The sequence below is a fragment of the Anser anser genome, assembly GCF_964211835.1.
Source record: "Anser anser genome assembly, chromosome: 2".
Lineage (NCBI taxonomy): Eukaryota > Metazoa > Chordata > Aves > Anseriformes > Anatidae > Anser > Anser anser.
In genome coordinates this window covers 147,264,367-147,288,110 of record NC_139721.1, presented here as the reverse complement: position 1 = coordinate 147,288,110, position 23,744 = coordinate 147,264,367, and the positions used below count along the sequence as shown (strand labels likewise).

Sequence of the window (23,744 nt, the reverse complement as noted above, 5' to 3'; positions counted from 1 at the left end):
TCTGAAATCTCATTTGTTTGTATTCTGCTGTATTGCTGTGTATAACATTCAGTGAATACAAGGACTGGTAGATAACTTCACTATTGTTTCTTTGTAAGTAGTAGCCTTTTTCTTGTTATCCTTGAAATATTTTAGAGTTAGTTCAGATTTTGATGTGTACAGCCATTTTACTTATAATTGGGAATTTCCTGTTATTCAATTCAGGCTGTAGAGTATAATCAGGGTTTGAGTTCAAGAATTATGAATATGGGTGAGGTTTCCATGTAAGGTATATTGATATTTCATCTCTGAGTATCTTAATTATAGAAGACACCCAGTGTAAGTACACTTTAAGGATTGCAGATGAATAACTGAAGTGAAATATTCGTAGAATTGAAATAAAAGTTGCACTTGCTAAACTAAAAATTCTTCTCTAAAGATAGCAGTAATGCTATTACACAATGAATTTATCCCTTTAATGACCTCTCTGCCGATCTCCACTGTGATACGTAAAGAGGAAAAGTTGTGCTCGATTGCAGCAGGGCTGTAATGTTACTAAAGGACAGAGGACAGTACTGAAAATGCTAAAACTCTCGGTTTTAATCCAGAGCTGAGCTGGGAGTTTAGTCTGAAAAGAGCTGTGAGTCAGGGATAACAGAAGCTGTTTTCTGTGCATTGTTAATGGCACATTCTTGGAAGTCTGTTTCGGACTATACGCTAACAGATGCTGCTTGAGCAAACATGGAGACAGAACCTCTCCCTTGTTCTTCCTCTGTCTGTTTCTGTTCTGTTTGACTTTTGTCACCGCTGTTTCTGCCTATGCTGTGACGTTCCGTCAGCACGTGGGTGTATATAGGGAAGGATGTATACAGGAGAGCTGATGTATATAGGGAAGAACTGAAACTGGTGGCACAGGGTGATGACTTACTTTTCCTGGAACTTCACAGGAGTCAGTCCCAAGTTTCATGGAAACTGAAATATGTTGCAATGCTGAAATCTTAGCACAGGCTACTCAGAATAAGATGCCAGCAAACTGGCTAATAGACTTCCTTTTTCATAAGATACAGGTAAAAATTTTGAGAGTCTGGCAAAAGCCCTCTATTAAGTTGGCGTGTGTAATTGCAGATGGTAAAGACGAACTTAAACGACAAAACACAGCAGTGGTCATGAAAACGGATCTGCTGCCCAGAATGTTACATGCTTGACCTGTTGTTTCTGGTATATTTTAATAGTTTTTATTGTTGAAATGAAGAGTTCCTTGTGGACAAGGAGTTGAGTGGGCTATCAAGAGCTGATGTAGTTCCTCAGAACAGAATTTATTGGATTTGATCTTAGGCTTTTGAGCTGCCAGGTTAGAATATGTCATACATGGTGCTGAGGAGCCATGGACCGTGCTTGGCTAGCAACTGCCCGCTCTGCACCTGAACGTGTCAGTTCAGTGTGAGCGGTTCCGAGGTCCCTCTTACTGCTCCTTCATCCTGCCTTCATCTCCTTATGCATCTTTCTGCACCAAATGTGCTGTCGCATGTGCATGGAAGGCTAAATGGAGTCCTGCAAAATCAAGGCTGAGAGGGCTCTCCTAGTCTCATGTGACGTTTACGCTTCATAGGTACGAACAATTCTGTTGGTGAAAACTTAAAATTTTGGCCCCGCTTTTAAAGGAAGACTTCTTTCTTACGTATAAGATTTACTTTTGGAATGACCTTTATGTAGCTCAGCGCTGAACGAAGAAGCTCTTGTAAAACATTGAATAAGAGGAGCTGTTTACTTTTTATCAAGACCCAACGTTCAAGTACCAAGACCTTAAACCCACTGAAGTAGATGTGCAACTGTACAAATGTCTGGTGTAATAACCAAAAGAAACTGTGTATATAAGTCAGACTTGTAAAGTCTAAGCCAGCAGCTTGAAGTTACTTTAACAGCTTCAAAATATGCAGGCAATGTGCATTTGTTAATGGTAAGGAGTCATATAAAGCACAACATTAATGCTTTTGGAAAATTTAAAAATATGTAGTAGAGCAATAAGCTAGTGTTTTGTGGAAGGACTCGTGGATCTTAAATATTAGTGCATTGATGGACCCATTTTATTACCACTGGCAGGCACACTCTTGTATGAACTGCTTAGAATTAGCATCTGGTAAAGGAGTAATTCATACCTATGTAAGTTAGGCTTCTTCCAGAGCTCCAAGTTTATGACAGTTATCTCAAATTTGGAATGAAATAGAAGGAGGAAAAAAAGATGGGTATTTGGCTGGATAGGTGCATCAACTGCAAAACAGCTTTTAGCTGCAAAACAGCTTTTAGCTGACTCCTAGGGAATTTGTTTTTTAAAGATTTCTGAGTTTGTTTTTCCTGGAAAAACAGCAGAACTCAATTCTGTGAAAACATGCTGGTGAAGAGTGGTTAAATGTGTCAGAGGGAAGGTTGTGGGTTACCAGGGCTGACTGGGACTGGATGATACCAAGTGTACTTGCTGATTGTTTGGTGGCTGTGGCACATACCGGTATATAGCCATCAGGATTTGCATAGCTAAAAAGTTTCATTAGCAGGGAAAAACATACTTCTCTGAGAGGGAAAAAGTTGATTTCCTTAGATTGAGCTTTCTTTTTTTCCTATGAACATCTGAAAATACAGAATACTTAGCTTATTCTTAGGGATGCTAGTGCTGTTTGTCAGTGCAACAGTAAAAGAATTAGTGGGCCACTACTTGGAGGTAGATTTATAAGTGGATTTTAAATTGCAGATGTGCAAGGATTTTATGTAATACTGGAAAAACAAACGTTTTGTTCAAGCTGAAGCACAGAATTTGGGAGAGCTATCAGGGGAATTAAAAGGGGAGAAGAGGAGAAATGTACAAATAGAAAGCGTCAGTTTTCTTCTATTTGAAGTTCTTTACCAGATTTTCATGCAGTGTATTTGTGCAAAGCAGCAGTACTTCAGTGGAAACACGCATGCCTTTTGGTTTTCAGTATTTTTTCTAGTCTTCAGAGATTTAGTAATTTTCTTTTGATCCATCATTAATGTTTGGTTTAAAACAAAAACCTGAATCTGTAGGAAATCTCAGTGCTTGATTATAAGGAAACAAACTGTCACAACTCACAAAAATTAAATAGAGCTGGTATACACTGAATGTATGAACCGTGCATGTAACTATTTATTGTGTAAGTTTCTCTGCATGTATGGGTATTTATTGTACTAATCTTGCATGTATTGACCACGCAGAAACATAATCTGTTCTTTAAAATCTTTGTGTTTTTTCAAATGTGCCTTGTAATAAGTTAGTATTATAAACATGCTTCATAATTTGATAGCCATGTCATACAGAAAAATCTGCTTCTTAATAAGGATGAAAGCTTTGCTTTAAGCTCATGAATTATGTATTAATTTTTTTTTCAAATGGACATGTGCTAATTAGCCTGGATTGATTGGTCTGTAAATCTTGTCATAACACTATTTGGTAAGCAGGTTTATGATACAAGTATTTCAGAATATCATGAATACTTAAAAAACAAAACAAAACAACCAAACAAAACAACAACATAACAAAAGACACAACTTTTTTCTGTAAAGTGTGAGTGGGGGGAGAGGAGAGGGTGTTTTTAGGGGTGAAAAAAGTTAAAATTGTAAGAAAGAGAATAACTTTTAATTGCATTTTTAAATTCTGTAGGAATCATCAACTGCTTCTAAGGCCAGTTTTCCTGAAAATGAGTCCTCTCCTTCTTCACCGAAGCATCAAGCCACAGTCAGTATGGAAATTGTTTAAATAAATAAGTAGATGTTGTAGAAACTTGGCTGTTCATGATTAGATAATTGAGGGTAAACCTTCTTGTTACTGGGGAAAAGTAGGGGGATAAAACTAACATTTTAAAAGGAATATGCTTTTAAAAAAAAAAAAGGGAAAGAAAAAGCTGGATATTTTTGATTTCAAAACAACTCTGTGATGGGAGATGATTCCACAATGAATTTTTAGCTTCAAGTTATGCCAAATTACGTAGTTATTCCCCAACAGTCATGTCTTCACACCTAGCAACTTGGAAGGTTACAAGCAGAAACAAACTGTCCTTGCCCACAGAGTTTATCGCTGTCAGTAGTCAGTAATAGTTCATATGATCTGATGTCTTTATTTTTAACTTGTATTTTTCATCTGCTTGAATAGATGTAGGAATCATGAGAACCTTGCGTAAATAAAACCTTGTCTTTTTAATAGGATATATGCTGGGACGAAAACCTGAGCTTGCTAAAGTCTTGTTATGAACACTTAGATATTCTTGCTTTAGTTTAAATTTTAAATGTGATCATTGTTTTTTTTAAACAGTAGGGAGTAATTTAGAAATATATTTATATTTATATATATATATATATATATTTCTTTTTGCTTGTAAGAACTGCATTCCAATAGCATTGAAATATGTGCCTTTATCAGTTTTAGCATTTCTTTAGTGGGTAGCTCAGGGCATTAAAGGCAACCAGTTGTGTTTCATTCATATGCTGCACACAGAGGAATGGTTCTCTGGCTTATTTATGCTGATCCATTCTTACAACTCTTAATACTGTTTTCCACAATGAAATTAGCATTGCTTATCAAGCAAGCATAGCTGACAGCCTTACACACAAGCAATTCTTGCTGCATGTGTTCTAATTTCTGTAAATATGTTTCAGACCTTGAAATATTAAAAACTGGATTTTTGTAGCAGAACTCACTTCTGGCTTTAGATGATAGTTAAAGGAAACAGATTTTTTTTCTGTCCCTGGAACATAAATGTTACAAAGAAGCTCTTGAGTTTTTGTTGTGATCCGTAGACTTTTCTTCTCCTTTTCCCTAATTAAATATTACATTAATTTTCCCATTAGTACCCCCTAGTGTTGCTCCTGAGTTCTGTGTTATGATACTTTTTCTGAATAGTTCTCCTTTGGAGCATTCCCACTGGTTCCACGTGTAACTTGGTAATGCCACAGACTATTTGAGAAAGTGGGCGTGGGTTGTTCGGTCACTGCGAAAGGTAGTGACAAACTGTTCCACTTCCTAAAGCCAAAAGTTTGTTAGAAGGGTGCAACGCATAGGACTGCTAGTGGTGTTCTGCGTGGATCATGAATAAAATGATCTAAAGAATTTGCTAATTTCTGTGGGAGGGGAGGGAGATGTGACTAATTTCTTCTGTTGAAAATTCTGGCCCAATGGAGACATTAGATTAAGAGTTGCAGTGGCTGATGGATCAAAACAACATATGAATCACTAGATAAGTGGTGTTATCCTTGGAAACATCCCTTTTGTTTTATCCACGCTGCGTAAAACATACAGATAAAATTTGTAAGATTCCTGAACTACAGGTCAGACTGGTAAGAGTACTGTCAGAGTTCTTGAGTAAAAAATTTCTGTGCTGTATTATGCAGTTCTGGTCCACTTAAATTTGAGATTTAGAGGACGATGCTGGAGAGAATGTATCTTCTGTTTTCATCGGATCTAAAATTGAGGACATTTTTTGTTATGGTAAAGCTAATTTGGATCCTTTCCCTAGTTGATTATTTCAACTAATAGCTTAGTTCTTAAATTAGGAATTATTAAGAGCTGTTACTGAAAAGGAATAAATTTAAAAATAATTTAAGATTCCTTTAGTGCAATTCACTGGTAGGACAATGCTGGGGTGACAGGAGAAGATGATAGAATTCATTACCTCATTTCAAGAGTCACAAATAGTACAAGTTGACAATTTCCTTTTTATCCTAGAATATTTTTTCAAACGTGGCTTTATGTTTTCTTATTCTTCTATAGAAACTAGAAATATTCACTCCTCTGAAACTTGAAAATACCCCTCTTGTTCAGTGTTCTTCTTTTTCCACCATTCACTGCTTGATCTCCAAATTTATACAGACGCGTACAAATATAAATGATTTTCATCAACAAGACATAACTAAGCAGATTAAAATTCTAATGTTTTGCTTGGGGTTAGGAAAAAATAGGGCATGAAATGTTTCACTCATCTGTTTTGGAAATGAATATATTAATATGAACTAATAATGAATATTATCCACAAAGATGATCAGAGGGCTGGAGCACCATGCCTATGAAGAAAGGCTGACAGAGCTGGGGATGTTCAGCCTGGAGAAGAGAAGGCTCTGGGGAGACCTTTTTGCAGCTTTTTAATACTTATGGGGGCTTGTAAAAAAAAAAAAAAAAAAAAAAAAAAAAATAAACGTGGAGAGCGATTTTTTTGCTTGGGTAGATAATGATAGGACCAAGGGGGAATGGTTTTAAACTAGAAGAGGGGAGATTTAGATTAGATGTTAAGAAGTTCTTCACTCAGAGGGTGGTGAGGCACTGGCACAGGTTGTGGATGCCCCATCAGTGGAGGTGTTCAAGGCCAGGTTAGATGGGGACCTGGACAACCTGGTCTGGTGGGAGGTGTCCCTGCCCATGGCAAGTGGGAACAAGATGATCTTTAAGGTCCCTTCCAACCCAAGCTGTTACATGATTCTATTAACATTTTTATGCAGTTCAAGTATGGTTTATTTAAAATATACAGCTATGTTTGACAGAACTCTCCCAAGTTATTCTAAGAACTTGGGCTGGCTGTTTGTCGGATACCTCCTTTTTTTAGTAAAAGACACAAACACATTTGCTATTACACAAATTATTATATCCTTGTTTAAAATTTCCACTGTATTGTACTACAAAGGATTTAAGTTTAGCTTGTCAAAAGAACTTAGGCCAGGAAGAAAGAAGGCTTTTTACCTCCTTCATGTTGATGAGTACTTTCCCAGAGTAATCTTGACTTTGCTGATCTCTGTATATTTAAATATAACTTCAAGAAACTGCCATATGTAATCGTATAACATGTGCAAAGATGGCTTGTTCCCAGAAATTGATTATTTGAGCGATTTAATTCAGTGATGTGATGGCAATGAAAACGGATTTTCTTTTTAATTTATTATGCCCTACTACATCTTACAGGGTCAAGAGAAGTATGGGTTATTGAATGTGACGAAAATTACAGAAAATGGGAAGAAAGTTCGGTAAGTCTTGGAGTTCTAGAAGTACATGTACGTAAGACTTTGTGTAAGATATCTGACTTCAATATTAGGACAGCATCCAGGCTTTTGCAATTACTTATATTAGGACAGCACAGAGGGTTTTGCAACTTACTAGTTTTTCTCTGAATTTGCCTTAGAGATTTTCCTGTAGGTTGTGTATTTCCTTGACCCAAAGTGAAGTATGTGTTTTTCCCAGTGACTTGATAGTGGACTTCAGGCATCTAGAGGCTTGTGTGTGCCAGGTCTTCATAGAGGGCAGTGATTTCATGAAGGTGTACTGATGAGAGACAGTTTTTTTAAAAAAAAAAAAGGGGGGGGGGGATTTATTTATTTAAGGCAAAATCTATGTAGCTTATAGCCTGTCTTGTTCCTGGAATAAGAGGGGTGTAAGAGAGGTCTTCAGACTTTCACTTCGTCTTGTATAATATTCAAGGAGAGTGTATTTCATGTTCCCCCGAATTCTTCCTTCACTTCTCTTGTGAAGGATTTCCTACATAATGCCTTACCCAATGTTGGTTTCCCTGTAGGTGATGAATGACCTCATTTCTAACTTCCTTCCTCTGCCTCACAGGCAGGCATCTGCATAAATCGTAATGTAAGACCGAGTAATGCTGTGTAACTTAGAATTCTAGCATTTTGCAAAGAGTCAGTACTAAATAATGTGTGTTTTTTCCTCAGATTTTATTTAGGTTTACTTTTTTACGTTTAATTAATTTTTATCTCTAGTATTGTGTTATAGACATCAGTGGTCCCAGATTTTTGATACATGGAACATACTTTTCTTGAGTATTAAATTGTTATCATGTAGCTATCTTCCAGAGCCACCCTGACCAAGTCCAATGCAGATGGGCAGCAGATCTTGCCCCCAGCTTGGTTCCCCAGAGCTGCTTCTAAGAGCCTGGTAGGAAAGGGTGGACTCATGGACAGTGGCTCATGCAAGCTGCTGCTGGTGCAGTATAATCTCGCCACTTAAGTCACATCTGTTGGGAATCACTGATCTGGATTACTGCGCTGCTATACAGAAAGATGCAACATGTCACTGTGAGAGCTGTTGAATAATAATTCATGTTTGGGCAGTAGGAATAGATTGTCAGGGCTCGTCAAACTTTTTTTTTAACCTCAGGACAGATATTCAGGCACAAAAATATATTATCAGACAGCTGGAACAACTGATTTGTTCTTTTTCCATATCTTTTAAGATGCGTAACAAGTATTTCATTGCCAGTGTAAATTAGCTTATTGCATACAAATGGGACAGTTGCATCCCAGTTCGATGTGATCAGTCAGTTTCAGAATTATGCGGTACTTCGGCACAATCTCCTTAGTACACAGTAGGCTGAGCATTAGCCCTTTTGAAATTACAGTTGTATGGTATTCCTCCTGGTGAACGGCTTCCACTGCTAATTAGCTTTGTTTGATTTAGATTTTGATGGTCAGGCTGGGACTATTAACATATGTTGCCTTCTACAAATACGCTAGCAATTAAGACGTTACTGATGGCACTAATGACTGTATATATGGTTAAGTTTTATTAACATGCAGGTCAACTGGGCAACACTGATAGCTTAAATATCTGCTTTCAAAGTCAATTTATCAAATGTTTGTTTACAAATATTTACAGAAAGAATTGGATGTCATCATGGGCGGTATTACAAGGTTCATCGCTGCTGTTCACTAAAACCCAAGGAAGTGGAACTGGCTGGGTAAGCTTGGGAACGAGTCCCTGCCTTCATTTAAGTGTTAATCACATAAACCACAAGAAGTGAAAGCACTGTTTGTTGGCCTTGAATACCAATATATATGCGTAACTTAGAAAAAAACCTCAAGGTGTGAGTACGGGAGGTAGAGTGGGGAGGCTGGAGAAGTTACCAGGAGAATAGTTATGATGTAGAATGAGAAGAAATACAGATGTACTTTCTTGTAATGCAGAAACATTTTTACATTTAGTAAGTATGAAACAGATAAAGAGGTATTCAGATGGTCAATAAGCTGAATCATTTTTGCTGCAGACCAGGTATTTTTGTGTTCTTTACTAATGTGTTTATCTAAACAGTTCTTCTGTTCTACTGTTCCTAGATATTTTTTATAGAATCCAGATAATTTTTGATGTGGTACATGTAATTAAAAAAAAGTCTGACGCTGACACTTGGCTTATTGCATTGGAGTATTTGAATAATAATATAAACAAAAATGACTGTCTTAAGTGGTATTGGTAGGCAGCAGTGCTTTGAACTTACGGGAGAAAGTGTATGTTTAGTATTGTTGTCGTAATGTTGTTTAGTGGTTGCCTCGTTGAACTCCTTATTTTGTTTTATATCAGTATAATGGGTGACAAGTATTTGTATCTGTTATGCCTGATGAAGACCTAAAGATAAAACATCACACCAAACGTGATGATATCTATTCAATTTTTATCATTTCTAGTTTAATTGCACTATAATTAAATTGACTATATTTATCCAGCTACGTTCCTACATTAATCAGTATAGAAATGGTTCATTAACTATGTCTTAATTACCCACTTTCGGAGGTCTGATATTAAAATTGCATGTGGATCTCCTATAATACCTAAAGACAGGCCAGATAAAGTGTTGGTTATTCCAGGATATTGTCATGCTGATTCCAGCAAAATTGCTGATCTTTCTGCTTGGCTCACTTTCTCTTGCTACACTTCTTTTTGGACAGTGAGTTGATACTGACCATTCTTTTCTAAAACATTGAGTTCATTTCAGAGGTGTAAATGTCGTTTTTCTGCCCTTTTGTTGCTGTTGAAGAGGTGGTTGCAGGAATATGGATGAGGATGGATGAATAACAACATTGGGAGTAGTAGAGAATGGAAATAAGGGAGTTGAGTGAGATGGTCATGCAGATTGAAAAGAACGGGAGGAAAAGAATAAGGATTAAGGCATAGGATAGGGTGAACTGTAGGGCTGTCTGTAGTAGAAAATGGACCTAAGGAGGTCTGCCTATGATGTATTTGGGGAGGGGAAAGGAAAGTGATGCACATCAGAGACAAAGCACAGAAAAAAATAAATAGAAACATATGTATATCTGAAAGTGACTTTCACAACTGTAAACATTGGGACACTAGGTAAATGTAATTATTTTTCTCATTTGTGAATAATATTAATAAGAAAACCTGTGAACTACTTCCTAGTACATAACGTCCATAACAAAATGTTGAAGAAATATTGGAGGACTTTTAGAAGGTGAGCCTCAAAGCAGGAAGTACTGCGATCAGAAGGCTTAAAAACTTCCTCCCTTGTCTTCCTTCATGCCCTTCAGTTATTGTCTATTGTTCAGTTCAATTTTATCACCCTACTTTATGAACTGGGAAATTCCTGGACATTCAGAGGTGAGGTTTAATGTTTAGTCTCTGTACACAAAGAATACTATTATTATAGCAATAGTGTTATTTTTATTCTAAAATTTCTTCATACTCTTGATCTGAATTTAGCTGTAGATCAAAAAACATTAACAGTATGTTGATTATATCATACTGCTCATGAACGTATGATAGAGTTATGCATGGATGTGTGCCTGACTGAATTATCCATAGAAGATAGTCGTGCAGATCTGCTTACTGTTTAAGAAGACTAGTGTTAAGTGTGTTACGCCTTATAAATACAGTCATTCAGCGAAAAGGGAAAAAACAAAGTTATCAATTCTTCTGATAATTTAAGTGCAGCAAAAAGTACCACGGTCACTATCTGGTAAGAATATTCCTGTGGGAAGATGTCAGGTATGTGGCGTGCTGTCAAGTACCTGACGCTGTACACAGCTGCATTCAGTTCACACTGTTCATGTCTATGATTAAGTTGAAAATGTCAAGGGAGAACATCTTTCAAGGACTGTGTGTGCATACTTACCCTAGGTTTTCTAAATGTGTAAATATTCAGCACACGTTCTTTTTCGTCTTTGTATAGGAAATTTTTTGGGAGTGTTAAAAATTCTGCCTCACACGTCAGAAACTTGGAACTGTATCAGTATTTCAATAAGGTGAAGCCAAGTCTAAGTCTGACGTGTGAGAAGAATTACATTTCTCCCTCATCTTGAGAGAAGAATATTTGTTTAGCAGTGGTCTAGCGATTGATATAACCATATCAGTTTTTGTGCATTGTTTTGTGACTTCATCACTCTTCTTCCTTTTTCTCATCAAGTCATTTTGCCAAGTGGGCTCAATCCCTGAGCTTTTGCTCTCGCTGCTTTCTTCTTGGAAAAATGCTCTCAGTCGTCGACCTGCTGTCACCTATGTAAACTCTGACCGAGTTTCAGCTATCAGTGTATGTGTTCTTGTTGCATGTCTCTTGTCGCTGTAAGGCTATTTGCCACTAATCTGGAAAGTAAATTTGAACTTTTCCAAGTTTCATCTCTTCATATAACACCTTATGTATACTATTTGTTATTTTCTCAAAGTTTTTTTTTTAAGGTACAAATTAACAAAAGTGAAATTACAATAATCCTGTAATTGTTCTAATAGAACAAAGTACAAAGATTGTCTGGTTCATCAGTGCCAGAATTGTATTATAACCCAAATATTAATTATAACCCCAAATTTGCCTACTGTTTGAACCATTAGTGTCTTGACTAATAAACAGCATGATATAAAATATCTGTTAAAAACTGACCATTTCTAATTCTTTCTAACACAGCTAATTTAGGATGTTTGTAAGGTGCCTATGGTGCCTTTGATACTGTGATGCACATGGTATTGCTTTATTCTAGCTATAATTGAAATACACAAAAACAAATATTACACTTAAAAAACTGAATGGAAAACTCAAGGATGTTCTGGCTATGTACCACATACAGAAAGCTGATGTAAATTTGTAGGATTTGTAAAGTATAATGTAAGCATTTGTAGTTAGTCATATTTTGAAGTGTAGGTGCCAAGCATAGAAGTGGTGCTTATCAGAAACCGGTAAATGCAGGTAGCTAATAAAGTAGTTTGTCTAAGATGGATGAGGAGAAATTAATACTCTTTGTAGAAGAAACAAGCATGTTTGATTGGCTGCACTAGTTTTTAACATCTTAGTTCTGGTTATTAATATAATTAGAATCAAACGAAAGGTTTCATTTTAAGTTATATCCTGAAAACATTAAAAGCTGTTTTGTTTATTTGTCGTCTTGAGGACTAAAGTATCGGTGGTCATTAAAACTGTTTTGGTTCTTGGCTATATTCCGTGAAGAGTGTGGAAAGTGCTAAAGATCTGGAGTTTAGGTATGATTCCCGAGACTTTCCTTCAGTAGTTGAAAAGTTCTGTCTCTTGGTGTGAATGAGTTGTAGTAGCTACTGACAGATTTTAGTGATGGGGCTTCAGAAAACACGGGAAATAGTAATTACTTAAAGGTTTCATCTATCAAACTTCTGCAACAGCTGCATGTCACCAGTGTCAGGTATGGTGGCGGTAAACCAGTGGTGGGTAAACTTCCCATTTAAAGATCAAGGAAGTAAGCAACCTTCAAGGTTGATTTGGGCAAACTCTTGTTTATTGTGTTATACCACTGCTTACAGACAAGTGTGCGATATGTATGTTACTACAGTTCATCGGTGTTGCACAGCTGAATATATAGGAGCTCTGATGATTATCAAGAAAGCTATTGGTAATGTAAGTACTGCTATTGGAGACAAATTTCCAAGAACTTCCAACATTTTGCTATGACAGTAAAGAATATCTTAATATTTTTCATCTTCTTGTCAAAGCTGTAAGTTCTCAGTCTCTGTTACCAGCCCTAAAGCAGCCACTAAAGAACCCCACAGTACTATTTCTGCAGTTGATTGCAGGTGAAGATGACTTGGAATTTAGAAGTTCTATTAAACCCTAATTAGGAACAGAATATTGAGAATGACACCTGTCATCTCAAAGCCTTCCTACAAGTAATATCCGATTGTTTCCAACAAATGCTGGAATATATCACCATACAGACTGCATGGTTCCTCCTGGGGAGGCTCCCATGGCATGGAGACAACCCCTGAAAACACTGAAAAGGCTTTCTAGCTATCGATGCCAGCACACACCTTCAAGGCAGTCCTTAAGCTACTCAGCATCTACTGTGTCTAAAGCAACAAAAAAAAAACCACCTATGCTTTCCAAAAAGTGAAAGTTATCTCTGCCATGGAAATAGCATAAGCGCATCCCATGACTGTACTTTTTTTGTTCCTAGAAAAAAACTGTCAGAAGTGAATGTAGGACAACTTCTCTACATAGGACAGCTCACAGCAAAGTGTTACAGACCTCCCCCCTCTTTCTGTCTCATTTCTGCTGTCCTTTCCAAACTTCCCAGACAGCCGAAAAGAGAAATCTGGTAAGAAGCAGGGGTCTGCCCAGTAGGAACTGAATGTGACCTGACCGGTGCTGGCTTGACAGCTCACTCTGAGAAAGCAGACTTTGTCTAGGTGGCAGCAGATGCTAAAGGGACAGGTTTTCTTTTTACTTCTCCCAACAAAACGTGTGCGCTGCAGGAGGATTCGATCTCCTTTAGCTAACCTTTGGCTGCTGAGCATCTGAGCTGCCCTGGATTTGCTTCTGGAATCTTTTCAGGAGGGAAATGACTGCTGGCTTCTCATTTTCATGCAGCCAGGAGCAGAAAAGAACCATGGCAGAGAAGCTCATAGGAGAGACTGAATGCTAAACTTAATTTCTTTGTTCAAGGAAATTCTAAGTTTGACTTATCAGTTGTCAGAGGTGTTTTGCAGAGAGGCTGGAGTATGTGCTTTGTTGTTTTCACCTGCTTGGATCCTGATACTGGAGCTTTGACACTGCTCATGTGAAGGAGCTGGGGAAGAATTCTTTTTATTTCCTACTCAGGGAAATGTGGCTTCTGTTTTTTGTGTTCTGTGCTTCTCTGATATGCTGAAGGTAGTCAGCCTGAAAACAAGGGTAGAGTGCAACAGTGCTTGAGGTAGCACTGGGATCTGTCACCTGGAGTTCAGCGAACCAGACCATATTGGAGGGCAGGAGGAAGGCTCTCCTTTTGGTCAAAACAGTCATGACTGCTGTTTGTTAACTTCCCCTGTAGCAGGTCATCTTCTGTGCTGCTCAGCATCGTGTGGGAGGTGTTATTAATAAATCCCTTGATCTTGCAGAGGACTTTGGCACTAATCTGCTCTCTCCAGTGGCAAGCTCTATAAGTCTTTTTTCTTGTCTTTTCCAGCATGCAGCAAAGTTGTTGTAGGCTGTCAGGTGTGGCTGGTGTGCTTCAGTCGCATGTGAAGCAGTTGTGGGTCTCCTAAATAGACAGTTGTTGTACAGCTGCCCATGATTGCGAGAGGTATATCTGTCCAACATTTGCTTCTAGCTTCTGTGGACTCCAATTTCTGAACTGGACTACCAAAAGCTATTAGGAAATATTCTTAGATGAGATATCTGAGAATCAGGTTAGAAAGCAGAAGGTTTTTTCAGAGATAAGTTGGCATTGGGTAAATTAGAAATATTCCCCACTTCTGATATTTCACACATTAAGTTGTTTCTTTCCATTCAATGTTTAATTGCCCTTAGGAATCAAACAGGGAGATTTTCTAGTGGTAAACAGCCTTTCTAAAACACAATTAGCATTAATTAACATCCTTGCTGGGAATTTAATCAGAAGCAGCAGATTAATTCTGTTTTCTGTTTTTTCTCACTTTGGATATGGTTGTTGTGGTACAGACTGCAAGCCTTGTGTTCACAGCAAGGAGGTTGTCCTGAGGCTCAGGTCATCCTGAGCTCTTGCAGAAACATCAAATTTCTTTATTCTTTTCTTTTTGTTTTCTTTCCAGAAATAGAAAATCTTTATGTTGGATCAGATGCTACAGGCTTACCTCAGATGTACAACATTAAATTTCTGTACTGCAGCCAATTGACAGCTTTTCCTGTTGATTTTTTTTTTGCGTATTTTATTCACAGTTGGAGCTTCTTGTTTGTGTGGCTCCCTAAATTGGTTTCCTTGAGGAATGATATTTCAAAGCTATGTGTTGTATGCTGAAACCCTAGTAAAAGTACTTGGCTTTAAAAATTTGCCATACCCAGCATAAATATAAAAGTAGGAAGTAAAAATAGCTCCCTCATGCGTTCCTCGATTGTTAACCCACCAGCAGCCCTTCAGAATGCTTTTTTAAATCACTTTGCTTATTTGTTGTTTTTCTAAGTAGCTAGACAGTGAAATTGATTTGTGTTTACTTAGCGGAGTATGCTCCAGTATTGCATTAGAAGCATTAAAGGAAAACATTAAACAGATTTAATATAAAAAGCATCATTGGAAACATTTAAAAAGAGTATTTGTTCTGAAAATGTAAGAACTGAAAGTGCTCTTTCAGTGCAAGAGGGGTGTATTGTGTGTAGTGGTTCCTATCTGGCAAAGCTGCTATTTCTGGTGGGATTTTTGTTTTTATATACTGATGTTAACTGACAGAATGATTTGCGTTCAGTTATGCGTTAGCCTTATTCCTTTAAAGCTTGGGACTATTTTGACTAAAATCAAGCTGTAATCAAAATCTCTGAGGACATCTACTACTTGTGACAGGAAAAAGCCCCTGCTAGAATCTGGCATTTAAAGCTATTGAATTTTAAAGTTCTTAGGCAGAGCAGTTTCTAATACATGTTTAGTTTTTTTCCGGTATGTTTTTTGTTTTTTCCTGGTATCATGTCAGTTGATACATAGCAAAGAACTGTATTGGGGTTAAATCGTTTAGGCTGCAAATAAAGTGTTGGTGTGTTGCATTTAGAGAATTGCAAGGCTATTTGTTAGAAGCTTTTTTCTCTTTTCTTCATCATTGTTCATTTTTCCAGAAGTTTGGTGTCAATCAGTCTAAGCCAGAATTTACAGTGGATCTCAAAGGGGCATTGATTGACTGGGCTTCGAAGGACAAATCCAGCAAAAAGAATGTTATTGAGGTAAATTATTTTATTTAAATGCAAAATTATAGGCACTTCAAGTGACTTCAGAAAGTGTCTCTAAACTTAGCATAAACTTCAGTTAGTTCAGTTTTCTGCATTTCTTCCCTCTCAAATGTATGTGTATGTTTGTTCTAGTAAAGAAATGTCCGTTCTTGCATGTCTGCATAGGCTATGTATGCATTTAAATTTTAAGCAAATGTTTGTACTGCTTTCACTGATTGTTGAGTAGCTATATATCATCTAAAAGTTGTGCCAAGGAGATGTTTAACTTGGTTTAGGTAATTTCAACTGGGAATTCTAGTAAGTTTCTCAATTCTGATGACATCTATTTTTTTATTTCTTTAAAGCTAAGAACCCGTCAAGGAACTGAGCTCTTAATTCAGTCTGATAATGACAGCTTCATTAATGAATGGTATAAAGTTCTTAACTACACCATCAACAATCAGGTGTGTATTGGAATCATGAAGGTTCTGTTTTCAGGGTAATACTATTTAGTAAAATAATTTATATAATGACTCCAAATGCTTCATATAGATCTTTGTTTCTTCATTTTCTTGAGCATGGGCTGGTGGTTGAGGATGTGGCAGTTTCCGGTGATGACAAGTGAAATATAACTAATAGTGACAAGGGAAGAAGAATGGTCCACTGGACTAAGAAACAACAGGAGGTGTGGACTGATCTCCAGCTCAGAAATGAGCTTCCTGCTGTGCCCAAATACTTGTTCCATCTCAGCAAGCTGAAAGGTTCTGACGGGAAGTGTAGAAGGGGGAAGGACTGCCAAGGGAACGCTTACCATAGTGACTTACCTTAGTCAGCATCTGTTACTGCTATTCAATTAATAAGACTACATTAAAGTGTAAATCAAAAGCCCTGGCAAAATACTGTGTTATAATGCCAAGTCCTTATCAACAGAAAGGTGATCAAGCTTTTGCTCTTGACACTGCTGAACAAGATTTTACCATCTTTGAATTCAGAAGAAGTTGGAGGAGACATTGGAGAAAATATTACCCTCAAATTGAGTTAATGCACGTTCTTAATTTGCGTAGCTACAGCTCCTTGCCAGAAGAGCTGCATTTATGTCATAGTCTCCAGGCAGCAGATAATTAAAGTTGATGCTTTGTTGTCAGTCGGTGGCCTCCATTTCTCTTAACCCTTGATAGTGTTTTCCACCCAAACACAGCAGGCTAATACAAATGGTTTAGTTTCTTTGTGCTCACAGTTTGGGCCCCTAAACTTCTGGTTCAAAAATGTCAAGACTGTTAATAACAGGCAGTCACTCAGCAGCACCTTTCTCCTATCTGTCACACGTAACACAGCTGAGGACACTTCTCCCTTGCTGAAATGTAAATGAAAATGGAAAGGCTGGGATATAACTGAGGCAAGAGTGGGGTATTACATACCAGGTTGAGGAAGTAGAATAGAACATAGCTTTGAAATTTAACAACCCTAAGGAGCTTAGAGGCCTCTTGAAGAGAATATTGTCCAAACGATCTCAGTGATGGAGACATCCTTAGGAGGTCCAAGTGATGTCAATGACAGAGATCCTTAGCAGGGACATTAACTGAACTGCTGAATGTATTGAACTGTGACATATAAAAAAAGGCTATCCAAAGCTTTTTAAAAGCAACAAGGAACGAGGCTTTATTCAAGTCTTCTCAACCCAACAAGTTAACGTGCAACTTTGTTTTATGTCACGAATAGTCATGTTTCTGTTAATTTGATGTTTTAGAGTACACAACCTTGCATTATTTTTAAGATGTGAGACACTTCTAAGAAAATAGATTACTGATGTTTTTGTAATTGCGTAGAAATGAAGTATTTCTGCTTTAGTAGAAGAGCAGTTAGAAGAACTCAAATACAGAATGGATATTTTGCATTGAGACCAAAGGAAATTTATTTTTCTATTCTTTTTCTATTTATTGATGTGTCTGATGTCATGTGCAGCGTAAGTATGAGGCTGCAGATAGGCAGTTGTACAGACTTTGGTGTATGCCTACACACTACAACGTGATTTACATTTTCACTTAAATGTGTGTTGTTTTTTTTTATTTTTTTTTTCCCCGAGATTATCTAAGGGTGTTGAGGCACTGGCACAGGTTGCCCAGAGAAGCTGTGGATGCCCCATCCCTGGAGCTGTTCAAGGCCAGGTTGGATGGGGCCCTGGGCACTCTGATCTAGTGGGTGATACCCCAGCCTATAGCGGAGGGATGGAACTAGATGATCTTTAAGGTCCCTTCCAACCCAAACCATTCTATGATTCTGTGAATATGCTGAGAGAACAAGAACACACAGAGCAAGGCCTGGAATACTTACTGTGCTGGAGTGAATTCAGTGTATGTTCTGACAGTGATGAAGTTCTCCAACTGGCTGTTTTCTTTTCTGTCACAGAAAATTTTAGTCAGAAATTACAGATAGGGTAAATGTTCTAGAAATGTTTTTTAGACCATATAAATCAGGTGCTTCTGTAGTAGACCACATGAATAAAATAGCTGATGTTTGTCTACTGATTTGAGGAAAAAGTCATTTATTAGTTTATGTAATCAAGTTTTTGTCTGTATTGGGTCTTGTGATCAAATAGTTTTTGGCAGAGTTACTTGGTGCCAATGAGAATGGTATAATACCAGATACCAGCTGAAAGATAATTTTAGCATCTAGAGTTCAGGAAAGAACCAACTGAATATCGTTAAAGGGGAAACAAAAAGTGTATTTTAGAACTGTCTCCATGAAATGTGTTTTAATGCCATGTTCTATAAATTGGTAAACTGACTTCTATGTCATCTTAAATCTAATAGGTAGAGTCTGATGAAGCTTTAGAAGATGAAGTACCAGATTCGCCTGGGGTGGAAAAACAAGACAAAGAGAAAGAGAATAAAGACTCTAAGAAACTTCGTTGTGAGTAGAAAATTCTCCAATAATTGATTTTAGGAATGAAAAAAAAAGTCTTCGCTATTAAGTGTAAATAGAAAAGAAATCAGAAGGACACTTAAGAATGAAACTACCCTGATTTGTAAACATGCTTTGATATAGTTCCTTCTCCACCTTGGTGACAATTACTAACTTTTATTCATGTTTTCCTAATCATACTTAAAAAGTAGGAGAGAACAGGCAGTAATGAAGTGGATTATTTTCAAGGTGTTGTCAAATGTACAGAGGTAATCAGATGTTTTCTCTGACTCTTATAAATGGTTTTGATAAAGAATCTTTTTGTCCTGTTACCTGTTCAAAACTGATTGGGTAGTTTTACTCATTTTATTTGTGGTACAGCATCTGTAAGTATTTTCACTTAAACTTCAATTTCACTAAGTTGTTAGCGATGTTATTTTGGCTTGCTTACAGAAACTAAGCAGTTTTAATCACACCTTCAGAGAAATTTCTTTCTGTGCAGAGAAATACATAAGGCAGACTATTTTCAATATTTTACTTCTGGGCTTTATGTAATTTACAAGAAAGTATTTCTTTCATTTAAAATACTTAATGAGTGGTAGGACTGGTTTTGAAATATAGCTATACAATTTAAATTCCATGTTTAGTTTATACGCATGTAAATTACCATTTAGTTAATTTTACAGATGGCACTTGGTTTTAGAAGTTTTATGTGAAAGGTGAGTGTCTTGGCAGTTTGAAAAGTGGATGCTATGTACAAGGAGTTCAAAAAAATGAAAATGCGGATGCAATGCAACTTTGAATAGGTTTTTTATATTCATTTGTTTTTGAGATATTTTTTTCATATTGATCCCTTGGCAGAGAAATTCAGTGTTGGTTTTGTGGATATTAATGCAAAGTGCGTTTCTGTTTCCAGCAATGAAAATACCTAGCAATATAGATTCCACAGATCAGAAGAAGACCAAAACGAAGCTAAAGAAGTTTCTTACACGACGACCTACATTACAAGCTGTCCGTGAAAAAGGCTACATTAAGGGTAAATGAACTTTTTTGACAAAGGAAATAATTTGAAAAACTGAATTTCATAGTTCAGGTGTAAAATAGGGTTTAAATTGTCTAGTTTTAGAGTAAAACACATGTATATAGCTGGCTTAACAAAAGTCTTGTATGTATAGTGGAACTGGTGTGTGTTTGTCATTCTTCTGAGCAATGCTGTTAGCTGCTAAACTTCATGAAGGATGTCCTCTTCAATTCTTATTACTGGCAAAACTGAAGTGGAAGATGAGAGCCCAGGGACCTATGTGGACTTTGAGTATTTCTGAACTAGGGAGTCCATTTGGTCTGCAATTCTGAGCTGGAAATTTTGGATAGCCAGATAATCATTCCTTTATACAAGGGAAAGGAAAGTTGAGCATGTGCATATGCTCATATGTTTCACAAGGGTGTTCTTAGTCTAAATGGAACCAGACAATCTTGTGCCATCTCATAAGAAATGAGATATTTAGGCAAAAAAAAAAAAGGAAAAAAAAAAAGATTAGGCTAAAGGAATCTTAACTCTAATACCCTTTTTCCCTAACCTTTTTCTTTGAATGTATACTTTTTTTTACAAACAAATGTTTGATAACACACATTCTTAAATGCAATTTATGAAAGAACTGATAATTTAATATATTATACTTTCATCTGTTACACATGTAGAAACTCTGAAAAAGAACAGTATTTGCACAGGTCAAAATTAATGTGTTTGTGTAAATTTCTTCTTGTTAATTTCTGGTACTTACTGTAAAACTTCCTTTGCTTGTTTGTATGCTTTAGCAGGACTTGTAGGTGGTGCTCTACTAGGGTCAAAATAGCGTATGGGTAGGCAAATAGCCCAAATCCGACTATGATTTGCCTAACTGCATACTTTAACAGGTGTGCTTCTGTTGCATGTGGCATTTGATATATTTGTGTATCTGCAAATACAACTTAACCGTAAATTATGAAATTTTTGTTTGGGATAAGAAGGCATTATTCCCAGACTTGGTTCTGCTCTGCTTTACAGCTTAGAATTCATGTGAATTCTTCATGATATCACTTCTGACATTAGCAACAGTGAATGCTAAGTCAAGTTCAATTTGTACGCATGCATGCTGATGATTGGATTTTTAATAAAGATATTAAGGAAAGAAGAGTTTGTTTTTATTTAAAAGCATGATGTAAACTTATGAAGTTGGATCTGCACTGTACAGTTTTATGTTTACTGTATGAGTGAAAAATACAGAGGTCTATTTAAAGGCCTAGTGTACTTTTGTGGCTGCTACAGAATAAGCTTAGTAAATGACGACTTGGCAAATGTAATGCGAGTTGAAAAATGAAAAATTTTGGCAAACGGGCTTGAAACAGCATGCATTAAGCACAAAAGTAACTGTGGTAAAGCTTTGGTACATGGAAAAACAAAATTACAAAAGCTACTTTTAAGATGGGAGGAATAAATACAATTCTGGTACATGTGGGAATTATTAAAGTCAGAAGCAGTTGTAGCAAATCCTTTTGTTACGTACTAGTATTTTCTCTTGCTACCTAACCTGCATTGTTCTACCTGCTACAGCTGCTTGCTATCCTGGCTTTCTACTGTGTGGGCTTTCTCAACCCTTTGCTACTGATTCTGCTTATACAGCTGGCTGCATGAGTAGCAGCAGCACGAATGAGGTGTTTTGAGTCGCTGACCTTATATGCCTACTGCTAATATCATTATATGCCAATTTTCATGCTGTATGGTTGGTTTGGTGTGCTGTTTGGATTTCCCAAAGCGCTTGTCAGGTGCAAGTGTTCTAGTGAACCTGCCTAAATTTCTAAACATGAAAAGTGGGTTAGATGTTATGCATGATGCAAATGCAAGAGCAGTCTCTCTCTTGCATAAGCTCTGAAGTAAAATGTACCAGATATTGCAAAGATGGTCACTTACATGCCATGTTTAAAAGGTAAAATAAAACTTTCTTTCCTTTAAGAGTGTGAGCTTTGCCTCTCTATTTCAAGACCTTGTTTCAGTCTCATGCATCTGAACCTGGGAGGTCATCAATTATTTGGTCATCATTGATAAAACCATAGAAGTCGGTCTGGGAAAGATTTCAATGCTAACATGCAATCTGAACAAGGAGTTAACATGTTGATGACATTTACTAAGACATTACAAGAACATGTTCTCTGCCCAAGCTGACTTTCATTTTCACTCCAGTTGGATAGAAAACACTACACCTGGCTTTTGTATAATTTTGAGGACAAGACTCAAAATGATGTCCAAAAGTATGGACTTTGCCAATAAATACCTTTATTGAAATTCCATCCTTGTGGCCAGGTTGCATATACATAGTCACGCTTCAGAGCTCTGCAATATAAAGGTTCATCATTTACAAATCCATGTCAGAACTTAGTCTTTAACTCCTACATTAAAGCCTTTCTCTGTCAATGAATGTGTAATGCAGGGTTAAACAGTAAGTGCAATGGAGGATGACTTTTTACTTTTTTCCCCAAAAAAATCCACAAAAGCATTGATTTTTGGTTGAAGTTCCATATCTCTGTTCAGATTGTTTAGCAAAGATTACGGTAAATGTATTTTGAACTTGGAACAGGAATGAAGTACAACAGGACGTTTGAATGTTACATTTCCCATTACAGCAATGACTATGACTCTTATAAGTGTTCTTCTGATGGATTAAAATTATTTCAGTACTAAAAGTTCCCTACTTATGCTTGGGTTACTGCTGACACTTTTTCCCACTGGGAGCTGTTGGAAACGCTTTTCAAAACTTTTCCCCTTTTCACTCTAATACTGCGACAATTGTATCCAGTAGCCTTTGCTCTTTGTAGAGGTTTGTTTTAACCTGAACTAGTTCTGTCACTTGAATCCTGTTCCACTGTAAATCAGTCTCTTTACTTGGTTCCAGATCAAGTGTTTGGTTCCAATCTCACCAGCTTGTGTCAAAGAGAAAACAGCACGGTGCCAAAGTTCGTGAAGCTGTGTATTGAGCATGTTGAGGAACATGGTATGGTGAATTTTTTTGTTTGTTTCCAAATCTCTATTGCTCATCACACTGTCTAATTTTGAATGTTTTAATCCGTAAAATGCTGTAGATTACTTACGGAAAATAATCTGAAACCTGTATCTGTAGTTAGCAGTGAGTTTTCAAGAGTGCGTGGGTGGGTAGGTGGAGTACAATTTGGGGAGAAGAGAGGAAGTCTTGCATCTGAGGAATTGATCTATTTAATATCTTTCAAGATAAGGAAAAGGCAGCCTCCTAACAGTAGGGGTCTAAAAGAGGAGCGATTGCAAGAAGTAATAGAAGATCTCATCTCATCAAAATTTTCTTCCAGGTGAAGAGAGACTGTCTGAATGCAACCATTAGTTTCTGAAAGGTTTAAGCATGTTTACAAAGTCACTTATATTAACACTTCCTTGAAACAAACTTATAGAAAAAATTGGTGTTCTTGCTCTGTATAAGCTTTGACTGCCAGAAGAGGAATCTATTATTTTGATCTCCTTCAGCCTCTTGCACGGATTGCTATGTGAAGTTTTACGCTGTTCTGGAGATTATCAGTGTCCACATACTGACTCAGTTTTTGTTTACTTTAATTGAAAATAAGTCTTTCCTACCTAATAGCTGGGAAAATGGTATGTTTGAAAGCTGTATGTGGCATTCTGGGTTGCGTGATGTAAAGGACATCTTCACTTTTTTCTGTTGGAAATACGTTGGTTGTGACTTCTGATTTGGCTGTAGTCTGGGTTCGTTTCCTTGCTTGTTTCTTGCTATTGCCATTGCCATATCACCTGAGAGTGGATTTGCCATAACTATCACTCAGATATACCAGTCTGTTAATTTGAGAACATTCTCTTGAGAATCAGGGTAAGTGTTTACAGGGGAATACTACAAGTGAATTTTAAGGTATCTTCCATGGGAACTTCATTTAGGATTTTGTTGCAACCCATAGTTCTCTTTC

The 23,744-nt window shown here is 37.0% G+C and overlaps 1 protein-coding gene across 13 annotated transcripts in view; it reads left to right on the top strand.

Moving 5' to 3' along the window:
- ARHGAP12 (Rho GTPase activating protein 12) overlaps positions 1-23,744 on the top strand; it is a 77,789-nt gene that overhangs the window by 48,390 nt on the left and 5,655 nt on the right. For 6 of the 13 annotated variants that reach the window (XM_083824620.1, XM_083824627.1, XM_083824617.1 and 3 more), the window contains 9 exons: positions 3,647-3,721; positions 6,929-6,990; positions 8,630-8,711; positions 11,169-11,291; positions 15,780-15,881; positions 16,232-16,330; positions 18,677-18,776; positions 19,684-19,803; positions 22,694-22,792. In XM_083824620.1, coding sequence (XP_083680746.1) covers positions 3,647-3,721; positions 6,929-6,990; positions 8,630-8,711; positions 11,169-11,291; positions 15,780-15,881; positions 16,232-16,330; positions 18,677-18,776; positions 19,684-19,803; positions 22,694-22,792 — 862 coding nt within the window. Of the gene's footprint in view, positions 1-3,646; positions 3,722-6,928; positions 6,991-8,629; positions 8,712-11,168; positions 11,292-15,776; positions 15,882-16,231; positions 16,331-18,676; positions 18,777-19,683; positions 19,804-22,693; positions 22,793-23,744 lie in introns of all 13 variants that reach the window. The other 7 variants (XM_083824621.1, XM_083824629.1, XM_083824623.1 and 4 more) reach the window with 2 other exon arrangements.